The 13,896-nt window shown below is 40.8% G+C and overlaps 2 protein-coding genes across 3 annotated transcripts in view; one reads left to right on the top strand and one right to left on the bottom strand.

Annotated features, from left to right (window-relative positions):
- TCEANC2 (transcription elongation factor A N-terminal and central domain containing 2) overlaps positions 1-2,177 on the bottom strand; it is a 50,519-nt gene extending 48,342 nt beyond the window's left edge. For both annotated transcript variants that reach the window (XR_011470237.1, XM_070405192.1), the window contains exons 1-2: positions 2,026-2,177; positions 1,287-1,430 (exon numbers count right to left, since the gene is read on the bottom strand). Coding sequence is in view for 1 of the 2 variants with exons in the window: in XM_070405192.1 (XP_070261293.1) it covers positions 1,287-1,388 (102 nt within the window). In the remaining variant the exon portion in view is untranslated. The remainder of the gene's footprint in view (positions 1-1,286; positions 1,431-2,025) is intronic.
- Positions 2,178-2,453: 276 nt separating this feature from the next.
- The window catches only part of TMEM59 (transmembrane protein 59), a 29,391-nt gene continuing 17,948 nt past the window's right edge, over positions 2,454-13,896 (top strand). The window contains exons 1-5 of the mRNA XM_070405191.1: positions 2,454-2,718; positions 7,686-7,791; positions 9,729-9,823; positions 11,557-11,709; positions 13,641-13,722. Of these exons, the coding sequence (XP_070261292.1) occupies positions 2,530-2,718; positions 7,686-7,791; positions 9,729-9,823; positions 11,557-11,709; positions 13,641-13,722 (625 nt within the window). The 5' untranslated portion in view covers positions 2,454-2,529. The remainder of the gene's footprint in view (positions 2,719-7,685; positions 7,792-9,728; positions 9,824-11,556; positions 11,710-13,640; positions 13,723-13,896) is intronic.

Raw genomic sequence — 13,896 nt, 5'->3', positions numbered from 1 at the left:
CGGGGCTGTGGCAGAAGGGGCTGGGCGGGGGCGCAGAGGATGGGCCAAGACCTGCCCCTGTGCCCACCGCAGCCTTGTAGCCCACAGTTATCACAGTGGGAGGTGCTATTGGCATTTAGTATCTGAGGGCCAGGGATGTTAAACTTAATACAACTCACAGGGCAGTTCCAAATAATGAAGAATTCTCTTACACCAAATGACAATAGTGCTCCTTTAAAGAAACACTGATATTATTTAATCCTACATTTTAAAAAATATATATTTTTATTGATTTCAGAAAAGAAGGGAGGGGGATAGAAACATCAATGATGAGAGAAAATCATTGAATGGCTGCCTCCCTGCAGGCACCCCCACTGGGGATTGAGTCCACAACCCGGGCATGTGCCCTTGACTGGAATTGAACCCGGGACCCTTCAGTCCGCAGGTCGATGCTGTGTCCACTGATCCAAACCAGCTAGGGCACAACCCTACATTTTATGGGTAGGACAAACTGAGATCCCAGAGAAGAAAATGGCTTGCTAAAGATCAGCCAGTTGCACAGTAAAGACTAGAACCCAGGGCTTCTGTTTATACTCCCCTTCAATGCTTTCTAATCTGAGTCAGGTAAGCTCTTGGAAGCACAAACATTAGGAGTCTAGTGAAGGAAGGGGAACCAATAAAGGAAACAGAAAAGAAAAAGTCCAATATGTAGGAAGAGAGGTTCAAGAAGACAAAGCGAACTAATTACAAGTAGTTTTTTGTTTTTAGTGAAATAATTATTTTACCATTAATTGAGTATCTATGTTGGCTGACTCATTGTTGGTTGTCTATCCTTGTATCTATTCCTCGACTCTTCCTTGCTAACACACTCCGGTTGCAAAGAGTCCATTAAAATAGTCTCTTTCCCAATCTCAGATATAGCGATGGAGGTCTTGTGATATAGTTCGGGCCAAAAAGCTAGGAGAGTACAGTATCATCGCCCAGCCTGACTGAGTTAATACAGGGTACATAAACTCATACTTGGTACTTGAACATTCCTAATAGACAAAATTTTGCAAAAGAAGAATAACACCGGGGGTTTGTCCTACCAGCTACCAAAACATACCATTAAGCCAAAGTAATTAGGCAAGTGTAAGAGAAGTCCTGGAACTGATAAATCGAAATCAGTACAGGGTAAACAAATTAGGAGTGGTCAGGAACACTGGGAAGTAATGCAAAAATAGCACACAGGTCTTCCACAGAACTCCACACCACCTTGCCATCACAGCCCATGGCACATTTTCTCTAGTCCCAGGTCCCCTTCTCACCTTCAGAGATTCGATTGTGGCCTGCTTGTAAATCTTCCCTCCAGGACCTTTCTTCTGAGGACTACTCTGGAGTCTAGGCGTTCGAATGACGAATTTATCCATTTCTAGGGGCCTCCGACTACCTCCATGTGCTTGCAGTGCGTTCTGCTCAAGAAAAGAGGGCAGATTCTAAAACGTCCTAACTGTTGGGATGTGTGTTCCCTAAAATGACACAACTGTGGTCTATACACTCTGGATTCTGGAAGCTTTCCTAGATTATGAGGACTGCTGGGTGGAATTTATGGGAAGATTTTCTCTTGAAAAAGAAACATCTTCCTAAGACCTGAAACTTGTACAATAACGGGTCTACTACCTGGGTCAGAAAGTGCCTAGTTTTCAGAAGTGCACGCTGTGGAGGGGAGTCCAATACTGGGCCAGGCGTTGAACCTAGTGACAAACCTCTTCCAACTTAGGTTGGGTTGTGGCAGGATCAAGTTCCACTGGGTGCGATGAAGCTCTCTTAATAACTACCCCAAGTCTGCTGCAATCCCAAGGGTTTCCCCAGTAACCAGATCTCAGCAAAGTCCTCGCAACAAGTCCCTGTCTTCAGGAACTGCTTGTAGTCCCAGAGCCCTCCCTATCCACGACTATGGGCTTCTCGATCCCCGAGCGAAAATGCTATTAAACACCATCTTCCGCTGCCCTCAGCACTCCTGAGCCCAGGAAGGGGGACCTAGCAACCGTCTGACGTGAAACGCACCAGGAAAAGCAGCCTGGCAGCAGCGAGGCCCCTCCAGAGAACTACTGTTGCGAAGAGTCCATTAAACAGTTTCTTCCCTAGTCTCGGCCTGATGAAACTAAACGGACGCTTCCTTCCAGGGTGGTAGTTTATCGGGAGAGTTGTCCGCCCGCCGAGAGCCTCAGCGACACTGCAAACCACACTCCCCAGAATGCACTGCGAAGGGGTGAGCGAGGTCGCCCCCAGGGTACTGTAGTTCTCCGAGACCAGCTTTCCCGACCGCCAGGGCGCCTCCCGCCGGTGAAGAACTACATGCCCCAGCGTGCCCCGCAGAGGAAGAAAGGGGTCCCGGATGCCAGTTCGCTCCAGTGCTCGCGAGGGTTGGCTCCACCTCTTTTGAGTGGGACAGCGGAGGCGGAAGCGGCAGCCGGGGTGGGGGCGGGGAAGGGGCTGGCCCCGGAAGGAGGAGGAAATCCTGAAAAGAAAACAGCAACAAGCTGAGCTGCCTTGACAGAGGGAAACAAAATGGCGGTGCCGAGAGGGAGCCTCCGGGTCAGGGCCCAGCTGGGGCTTCCGCCGCTGCTACTGCTGACCGTGGCCCTGGCCGGAGGCTCGGGGACCGCCTCGGCCGAAGCGTTTGACTCGGTGTTGGGGGATACGGCGTCTTGCCACCGGGCCTGTCAGTTGACCTACCCCTTGCACACCTACCCCAAGGTAGGGCCCGTCTGAACCGGGCTACCACCCTTCCCTGGCCGTTCGTCTTTCCGCCCTCGCGCTCCTCTGTCGGCTCCGGGAAGCTGGCCGTTGAATCCGCCATTCAGCCGCTGTCTCCCACCTGTGTCGCTCCTGTTTTCCTCCCTAACCCCACTCGCACCGCTCCCGCTGTAATTGCCGGAAGTTTGTGCTGCACCGACCCTGTAGGGGGCTGGGGGGGTGGGGGGGATGCGGAGATAAGAAAGCTTGCGGGGCAGCAGTGCACTCCAAGCGGGAGGAGGATGCTGCCTGTTCAGACGGACCCTCACCTTCAGGGAGCCTAAGGCACGGCGGGGGCGGGGCGGGGCCAGAAACGCAAGCCCACAAAGGGTTCCTTCATGAACCGTGTTTACGGAGCACCTCCCTGGGCCGGGAGCTAAGCGTCTGTTCCGGAGTCAGACGAGCAGACCATCCCAGTGACTATGGTATGAATCGTGTTCAGCAGCCCGAGGAGTTGTGAGACGCACGGACAGGGCTTTCCAAAGCTTGTGTTGAATTACTGTGTGCAAGGCTCTGCCGCTAGGGCCTGGGATGGCTTAGGGAAGAAGCAGGTCGATGCATCTGCATTGAAAGAATTTACCGTTCAGTGAAGTGAGTCAAGAAATGAGACCGCCTCTCATGGAGGAAGGGGTCACCCTACTTTCACTGCCCCCCGCCCCCCCCCCCCCCCCACACACACACAGGTGCTGTCTTTCCTTAATTCCATTCTACTTCTCAAGTTGTTGTTTTCAGCTTCTTGAGAACTCTGTTTACTCAACATTCTAGATTGTAGGGTGAACTCCCTCACCCTTTCCCATATATAATTTGGGTATATGCCCTCCCCACCCCACTGCCTTTATTTGCAAGAGCTTTTGCTGCCGTTGCTGGTCTTTCTCTTCTTGTTTTCCCTTCATCTCTTTGTTGTTTGCGTTGCGTGGCTAGCCTATTTTGTTTGCGTTCTCAGTCTACAAAGTGACCACGAGATTAGGCCCAGTGACATTAGGATGGTCCTTATTGGCGAGTGTTTTAAGGTCTTTGAAAATGGAAAGTCCTAAATGCTAGCGCTTCCCATATGTCTGTCTACATTGCCTGCGGATTATCCGTTTTCAAGACAAAATGTGGGAGAGGGTATTATCCTGAAATTTTCAGTCAGAGACTAATAAGCAAGAGAGAGAAGTGAGACATTCTGATTTCCAGACTGAATGTATACTATCCCTAAATTACCTTCTTCTCTTACAAACCTCTCATCTGAGAGGATTGTATGGGGAAACTCATTAATATTGATTTGACCTGGTTTGGCATGGAGACTTATTTTGTATCATTCAACTATTTGGTTTTGGCTTTTATTTCTGAGATTTTCCTAGCAAATTTGCAGTATGAACCAGAATCCTGGGAGAATAAGTAAATTGAAAGGATAAACATTTCTGGAACTTTTAAGTACTTTTATAATATCCACTACTTCCTAAAAAACTGTGATCTCTAAGCTATTTTTACTTATTCTTTAAAGTTGTTGTCACCAGGAACTCTAAATCATCTGGCTCCCTGGAAATACTGGACTTAAAATGTATTAACTGTCTACCTTCTGTTAGCCAGTTTGATGAGAGATTACCCATTATCCTTAGTTCTCACAACCACCGGGCTAAGTAGGGTTTTACAATTGAGGAAATTAAGGCTCTGAAAGGTTAAGTGACTTGCCCAAGGTCACATAGCCAATAACTAGTGGAGTTATGGGAACTCAGTCCTAAAACCGGCTATACTATGCTGCCTTTTATCAAAATGTTCTATTAAAAATAATTTACTTATTTCACTGATTTCTGTTGGCCCTCTTCCCAATTATTGTACTTTGCAGTTCAGGGGAAAAAAAGCAGTGTGTTATATAAGAAATTAGATGAATTTACAAGCTCACATAGCCTCTCTTGGTCTGGCATTTGTAGCTGGCAGATAGAAATCTTATTTTAATGACTTATTTTCAGAAGTATTTTGTTGTAAAAAAGTAGAATACCTTAACTATTTGTAAGTAATTATTTTTAAATTGTGATATTTTACCCTTTAACTTTCCTTGAAAGTGCAGTTGCATAATTTGCCTGGGTCTAAATACAAGAGACATAAGTTTATATTAATAACAAAGCTGACTAGGTCCAGCCTGGTCATATTTTTTTACAAAGGTGGGCTCTGGAACCATACAAACCCAGGTTACATCCATAGCTCCACTTTTACTATCTGTGTGTCCTTGCTGTCAGCTATAGAAAAAACCTTCACACCCTGCAGAGCTAGTGTGAGAATTAAAGATAATATATGTGGCATTCTCAGCAACTGCCTAAGTGCTGAATAATAAGAGAATAGTTAGCTTTACCTAGCTCAGGATGTGAAAATGCACATAAAATCTATAAATGTATTATTGAAATTCATTGTAATTATTTAGGTGGTTTTCCATTTGATGGGGAGCACTATTTCCTTGTGCTTTAAATCAGAGGAAATATCTATAATAGTAAAAGCATAATATGCTAATTAGACTAGACAGCTGAACAGCCTTCTGGATGAAGCTGTGGCAGTGGGGCAGGGGCAGAGGCAGAGGCGGTAGGGGCGATCAGGCAGGCAGGCGAGTGATTAGGGGCAATGAGGCAGGCAGGCAGAGGGGTTGGGGCGAACAATCAGGCAGGCGAGCAGTTAGGGGTGATGAGGCAGGCAGGCAGAAGGGTTAGGGGCAAACAAGCAGGCAGGCAGGTGAGTGGTTAGGAGCCAGCGGTCCCGGATTGCGAGAGGGATCAGGCCTAAACTGGCAGTCAGACATCCCCCAAGGGGTCCCGGATTTCAAGAGAGTGCAGGCTGGGCTGAGGGCCCCCTCCCCGCAATGCACAAATTCGTGCACCAAGCCTCTAGTTAGTATTTGATAAACGCTTGCCAGTCATTTGGGATACAGGGGGCATGAATCATTTACTCAGAGTAATAATATTACCTAGAACATGAAAACACGTACTTAGAATAAGGATATGATTCTTCTTAATGATTTTTGAGTGCCTACTCTGTGCCAAGTATAGTATCAGATGTTAAGTGTTAGTTCAGTACCTGGCACATGATGGGTGCTCATTAAATATATTATTAACGTTATGTCTATTTATTTGTATAGCACAATATTAATGATATTGTGAATATAAAATGTACAGCCCTCATATTCAAGATTGACATAATCTTGAAGAAAGATTGTTCCTGTTTTACAAGTAAGGAAACTGAGGCTGAAAGATTAGGTTACTTGCCCAAGGTTGTACAAATGGTGGGGCTGAGCTTTAAATCTAGACTGTTTTCACCATGTTGTCTTCTGAAAATGGTACTGGAGCCTGGCCAGAGTGGCTCAGTTGGTTGAGTGTCACACATACCTGTATTTAGGTTTCAATCCCCCAGTGGAGCACTTATGGAAGGTAACCTATGGATGTTTCTCTCTCTCTCTTCCCCTCCCTCTCTCTTCCCCTTCCTTTCCCTAAGCATGTCCTCCGGTGAGGATTTAAAAAAAAAAAAAAGGTACTGGAGGGCTTATTGGGTTGGTTTAACAGAAGGAAACATATCTGAAAAGGAAATGGCATTCAGTAAAGCTCTTAACAATGAGCTCATGCTTCCTCTGTGCAATTTAAGGAAATGTGTGGTACTCCAAAGGCATGAAAGTTCTTTCATTGCTGTACAAAGTCTGCAAAAGCTACTCAGGTATGAAATTTATTTTAATTGCTAAAATTCTTTGTTTCATCATAACAATAAGTGCAACTAGATCTGAGGTCCAGAAATGTGCTGCCTTCAAAGCTTGCTTAATATTAGACTGCAGCCATCTCTTCCTAATGGATTGCTGCTGCCACATAGATTTTACTAATCCTCTGCTGCGAAGAAATGCTATTTGTATTCCATTGGTTGCAGACTGGTGTATGCACATGCTGTTTCCTTCCTTTATTTGGTGCCTGCCAGTTTGTACACAGTGGATCACATAGTAAGTTGAGGGGGCTTCCCCACATGTACTGGTTTGTTTCAAATACTCTATGTAGGTCATTGACGGAAAGCCTGTTGAAGACATTGCCATTAGTCTTAACTAAGCAGGTAACATTTTCCAGTAATGAAGAATATATCCTACCTTGAACTCACACACATATACAATGATGTCTATAACTTGTTTTCTCTTTAAAAACTCTATTATTATGATTAACACTACCATTTATTGAGTACCTTGTATGTCCCAGGCACTGTACTAGGAATAGCTATTTCCAGCAGTACTGAAGGGATTGGAAATAATTTATAGCTATTATCTCCTTTTATGATGAAAAAAACTGAGTTTTAGATAGGTAAAGTAACTTGTGCTGGGTCACTCACCTAAAAGGTTTCAATCCAGGTCTGGCTAATTCCATTGGCCTTTCCCATATAACATACTATTGCTCTTGTTTGTATTTTTAGTAAATAAGCCAAGTTTTAAAAATCCTTTTATCTAAGTATTTGTATAGATGTACACCTCACTTTGTAGGGGCCTTTATAGCACTATTGGCCCTGTGAAGCTAATCATGATACTTTTCCTGATAAGCTTAATGATTTGTATAAATATTTATGGGCAGAAATATGCTATTTGTCCTAAGGTACTTGCTTACTCATTTCTATCTTTGTTAAAGTTCTGATTATGTCATTGTTATTTTTATTTTCAATCCCCCCACCCCCCACGAAATAATAGGAAAAGAGTGATTTTACTCACTGGACTTTTTTCTTTGATATCACTTTGTAAACAAGAAATTAAAACTTCTTTATATGGGAAAGGTCTTGGGCATTACCTGGCTCCTGTTGTTTTTCTTTCAGTTATAAAATTTTTTTATTGGGCAGTTTATAATAAACCTACTAACTTTGCTTTCTTCTGACCTTTTTTCTCTGAGGGAAATACATTTTTTTTTTTTTTTTTTTGTAATCCTCTCTATTCTTGAATTCCCTAGGAAGAGGAGTTGTACGCATGTCAGAGAGGTTGCAGGCTGTTTTCAATTTGTCAGTTTGTGGATGATGGAATTGATTTAAATCGGACCAAATTGGAATGCGAATCTGGTAAGATGCTATGCTAATGACATCAGCAGTCTATAGCATTGATGTTTTCTCTGAGCTGTGTTATACTTTTAATGTATTTTCCTCAGAAAATGAGAAGCATAATGTTTAAACTAGTCATCCAGCATATTTTAATTGTTATGCAGTTAGAGTTTTAGTAGCTGCTGCTAGAAATTTTATGGTCTTTAAATTTCATCTTTTGTTGAGATAGCGTTTATTTTGTGCTGTGGATAGGACACCTTTGTTTAAACAAGTATTTGGTTTAGACAAATGCAGTAGTAATTAGCCTTCCCATAATTCATCACTACCTTTTCAAGAGATAGTATAATTTTCCTAAGCCTTTCAACCATTGGCTAGTTAGCTTAGCTCCAAGTTTTTTTTTTTACTGAATCAGGCCTTTGACTCAGTATTTAATAGTGTATTCTTTTGTGGGCCATACCAATAAAAGAGGTAACCAGAGGCTTTGTCATCTCTTAATCCACTGTTCTTATTTTTGCTGAAAGAGGTGTTTAATTAAAAAAAAAAAAAAACTATAGTAAAGATAAAATTGACATTTAACTTTTTAAAGAACTCTAATGGAATTTTCTCTGTTCATTACATTACACTGTTTATTCAGTGTAGCAGGAGGTGTCTTACTCCTTATCACTATGCCATGACTAACATCCAGCCTCTGTGATATCATAACCTTATTTTTTATGGCTCAGACTCCTAAACTGGCTATCTTTATGTGTGCATAATGCTGTTCAGTTTATTATCTAGCATCTTTGAGAAGTATATTACAAATACATGACCAGGTTGGAAAAAAAAATAAGATTGTTATAATGGTGAAGTGTTCTATCATAAGAAAGATTTGTCTCTGGTAAAAGAAGAGAGTATATCTGGTAGAGACCCATTTCAACTTTAGAATCCTGCTGTAGAACATTTTCTAAGTTCCATTTTCTTAGAATTTAGGGTGTTAAACTAATTCTTCTATTTTTTCCTTGCCAAGGTGGTTGTATTTCCATTTTAGACTTATGGAATTCAATAGTCAGAGAGGTTAAACAGTTAGCCCTAGTCACATAAACAACCAACAAATGATAGAGCCAAAACTTGAGGTTGCCTGTTCAATGAGGTTGTCTGTTCAATGTTTTTCCACTGTGTAAACCTTAGCAAGAAGCTCCCCTCTTATAAATGTCATGATATAGGAGCTTGAGTGTGTAATTAATAGATTTATACCTGAAATATTTGACTTGTGGGTGATAAAAGATAGGGGTTTTATTAAAATAACTAGAAACCCAGTGCAGGAAATTCGTGCACTGGTAGGGTCCCTAGTGGCTGCTGGCTGCCGGCCGGGGCCTCTCTGCGCCACTGGGGCCTCCCTCCCTTCCCCCGGCCAGCCCTGCCCCCTGGTCAAACTCCTGGATGACCTCCCAGTTGAGGGGACAACTTGGATACTACGCTTTTATTATATAGGATAAGATACATTTGCTATTATTACCAAATTTGGAAATGCATATTGATGAAATGTTATCTATATAATAAAAGCCTAAGTGACTGTTATGACGGAACGACCAGAACGGCCAGTTACTGTGATGTGCACTGACCACCAGGGGGCAGATGCTCAATGCAGGAGCTGCCCCCTGGTGGTCATTGCGCTCCCATGGGGAGCACCGCTCAGCCAGAAGCTGGGCGCAGCAGCGGTGATGGGAGCCTCTCCCACCTCTGCGGTAGTGCTAAGGAGCAGCGAGCAGGTGGGTGGTAAGTAGTGAGGGATCCCGAACTGCGAGAGGGTGCAGACGGGGCTGAGGGCCCCCCGCTCCTCCCCCCCGTCCCTCCAGTGCACGAATTTCATGCACCAGGCCTTTAGTTTTAGTGTAATAAATTTCTTCATAAAATGCCAAATTCCTTTACTTTCTCTCTTTCTGTCTCTTTCTTGTAATATGATTGTTTTTCTCTTACAGCATGTACAGAAGCATATTCCCAATCTGATGAGCAATATGCTTGCCATCTTGGTTGCCAGAATCAGCTGCCATTTGCTGAATTGAGACAAGAACAAGTATGAGACAAAACAGCCTTTCAAAATTGCCTGCTTGTATTGCACTTACTTGTATTGAAATATTTATCACCCACTTGATCCTATTTTAGTGTTATCTTTTAAATTAGTTTTCAGCAAACAAGTTATATATTTGCACATAGACAAATCAATTACATTTTTCTATGATGCTTTACTGTTAAAAGATATGTTCACATACATAATCTCACTTTTTTTACTCGTTGTCTATTGAAAATTTTATCCCCCTTTTACATACGAAAAAACTGGGGCTCAGGGAAATTGATAGTTCAGTGTCTTTTTTTCATCCCAACTGCAATTACCTTAACTCAGACCATCATCATTTCTCATCTACATTACTAAATTGAATTAACTTCCAAACTATTTTCCCACTTTAACCCCCTCTAGTTTATCTTTTAGTCTGTATCCAGATATTTACTTTCTAAATGGAAATTTCATGTCATACTCCTATCTTATATATTTCAGTTGCTCCCCATTATATATAGGTTTAAGTCCAAACCACTTATCACAACCTGGCTCCTGATTACCTCTCCTATGTCATCTGTTATAATCTCCCACTCCTCATACTCTATACTCCATATATACTGGGGAAATTTTCTAAATTTTATTAACTTTTGCATAGAAAATACAGCCATATGATACAAAACTCAGAAGGTAAAGAGAGTAAATAGTGAAAAGTCTCCTATCCCTATATTTTTCTCCATTCAAGTAGCCAGAGTTACCAGTACAGATATATTTTATGTATATACATGCATTATTTTTTAAAAATTAAAGTATACATAGTGAATGTCTACTCTTTTCACTACATATTCCTGTGTATGAATGTATCATTTATTTAATAAGTATTTCCTTATTTTTGGACATGTAGGTTGTTTCTAATCTATCATATAACAATGATATTGCATGTTTTGCGCATTTATGAATCAGAACTGGAGGGGAGATTATGTCAATTAGTGTTAATTCCTATCAGTAGCTTACTATATATGTATTCAGCCCATAAATACTCTCTCACCCTGCCATGTTATCAGATGTCTCACATTGTATGCATATATTCTTTTGACTTTTTTCCTTCTTTTTCATTGATGTTCATTATGGCATGATTTATTTTATTTGAAAGCATTAAAGAATAACTTATCCCTTTCCCTTCTATTTCTTGAGCCTTGCTAGGCCTTATTTAATCAAATCTTAAGATTATCCATATTTGTTGTTGTTTTTTTAATCCTCACCCAAGGATATTTTTTCCATTGATTTTCAGACAGAGTGGAAGGGAGGGAGGAGAGGGGAGAGAGAGAGAGAAACATTGACATGAGACAGACACATTGATTGGTTGCCTCCCACATGAGCCCCAACTGGGACCAGGGATCAAACCTGCATCCGAGGTATGTGCCCTTGACTGGGAATCTAACCCACGACCCTTCGGTCCAAGGGCTGGGGCTCAAACCACTAAGAAAACCAGCCGGAGCAAGAGTCTCCATATTTTTTTTATCTGATTCAAAAGCCTTTTATTCTGATACAGGTGACAGGTAGCTTATAAATGTGTTTAGTAGAAATTAAAGGGATTTTCAGCTTTACCATAGTCAATTTGCATAGATAACTAAGAGCTTACTTGAGTGCTAATTATAGTAGATTCACTTAATGCTTTATACCCTGTCAATAAGGATTTGATTATGTTGCTCTCTTGAATATATATAATGTATTATAACTTTTTTTTTTTAAAGCTCATGTCTCTGATGCCAAAAATGCATCTACTCTTCCCTCTAACTCTGGTACGGTCATTCTGGAGTGGCATGATGGACTCTGCACAGAGCTTCATAACCTCTTCGTGGACTTTTTATCTTCAAGCTGATGATGGAAAATTAGTTATATTCCAGGTGACAATTGTTCTTCATATATTCATCTACTAGTAAATACCAGCAACAGTAAATGTATATGTCTCAAATGAATGTCTTGGCATAGAGTCATGCCACTTAAAAATATTTATCATCAAATAATAATTATTTGGCCTAATGAAAACATTGGGCATCATGACACAATGTGACTTACCCTCCCCTCTGCCTATTGGAAGCCTATCTGAAGCCCTCAATCCTTATCTAACAAGAACTCTGAATCTTCTAAATTTCATAGTGGTTAAATTGATAAAATGAAACCTCTAGATATGGGAAATAGGAATAATTAAAATACTTAGAATATAAATAGTGGCATGTATTTATATCCTGTATTTATATTAGAGAAAAGCAATATGATGTAATTTTTAGTTGTTTTTAGTGCTTTTTCTCAGAACTCTTACAAGAGAACTTATTGAAGAAGCATATTGCCTCCTAGAGAAGTAACTTTTCTCCTACTTCATTATTTACCATGTGATGTGATAATAATAGTAGTCTTTTTTAAAGTTCTTATGTACTAGGGACTTATGTATTTTATCTTCAAACAACTTCATGAGGTTGTATTATCCCTATTTTATTGATGAGGAAACTGAGTCTAACTTGTTTAAGGTCGCCCTGTCAGTAACAAAAATAGGCTTTAGACTCAGGTCACTTTAACTCATAGGCTCATATACCACCCTACAACATTGTCTTCTTTTTAATTCTGTAGTTAAATTCCTTAATTTATTTATTTATTTAATCCTTACCTGAGGATATGTTTGTATTGATTTTTTTTTTTTTTTTTAGAGAGAGAGAGAGAAACATCAATGTGAGAGAGAAACATCGATCAGTAGCCTCCGGTATGTGCCCCAACTGGGGATCAAACCCGCATCCTTTTGGTGTAGAGGACGATGCTCTACCAAGCGAGCCACCTGGTCATGGCAAATTTCTTAAATTTACCTGCCCACAAATTATGTTGTGGTACTCTTTCTCTCAGGTATTAATTAAAGTGAACCTTTAATTATTATTACTAAGTGAGTGGCTTACTGTAAAGCTAATATGTAATTTCCTCTCTTTAAATTCAATAAGTTTTGTGTCTTTTTTAAAAAATATTTTTTTTATTGATTTTTTACAGAGAGGAAGGGAGAGGGATAGAGAGTTAGAAACATTGATGAGAGAGAAACATCAACCAGTTGCCTCTTGCACAGCCCCCACTGGGGATGTGCCCGCAACCAAGGTACATGCCCTTGACTGGAATCGAACCTGTGACCCTTCAGTCTGCAGGCCGACGCTCTATCCACTGAGCCAGACTGGTTAGGGCAAGTTTTGTGTCTTAAAGCTACTTGAGGTAAAGCATAAATTGACTCCTAGAGTGAAGACCTCATTCATTCCTGATTAGATGTGAGATTAGCTGTTTCTCTCTTTGTGTCAACTTGAGTGTAACTAGGATAAAGAAGCCCCCACTCCAGAGGGTCAGTTCTATATGTAGAGTATGGAGTATTTAGCTGTAATTTATGAATTACACTTAGGGAAGAATGGAATGTTTCAGTTGAGAAAAAATAGAGATAATAAGTGTTTAGTCAAATACTTTGGCAGTCTGCTAAATTATTCCTGATCAACTAGAATTAGAAGTCATTTTTGCAGAGCATGATATTTAATGCAGTATGCTATAATTTCTCCTTTTTTAATTTTTTTTATGCTGTCAGGAAGTTAAACAATATTTGATGATGCCAAAAGTCTGTGTCTGTTTGCAAGGCACTGGATCTGATGTTTAGGAAGTGTAATTAAAGTATATTGTGGTTAATATGCTTTATTTTTTATGCCATACTTTGTTACTTTTTCTCAATTTGAATGTTTATAGAGATGATGTGTTACAGAACTTGCTACTGAGAAAGGCTTAAAGAGTACAAATGACTTAATTGCTTTCATTATCATTTTAGTCTAAGCCAGAAATCCAGTATGCATCACAGTTGGAACAGGAGCCTACAAATTTGAAAGAATCATCGCTAAGCAAAATGTCCTGTAAGTTTTCTTTTACGCAGCTTGGGATAAAAAACATTAGCAATCAAATCTGGTTGTGTAGAATTGGTTGCATGATTGTTTTTACACTAATAGAATATGAACAAATAATTTCTAAAACAGTGGTTCTCAAACTTTAATGTGCATTAGGATCTGGATAGCTTGTTAAAACAGATT

The sequence above is a fragment of the Myotis yumanensis genome, unplaced genomic scaffold (genome assembly GCF_028538775.1).
Source record: "Myotis yumanensis isolate MYYU_CA2020_CCGP unplaced genomic scaffold, mMyoYum1.0.hap1 SCAF_2, whole genome shotgun sequence".
Lineage (NCBI taxonomy): Eukaryota > Metazoa > Chordata > Mammalia > Chiroptera > Vespertilionidae > Myotis > Myotis yumanensis.
The sequence above is the reverse complement of the archived record's forward strand: the minus strand, read 5'-3'. Positions and strand labels throughout refer to the sequence as shown.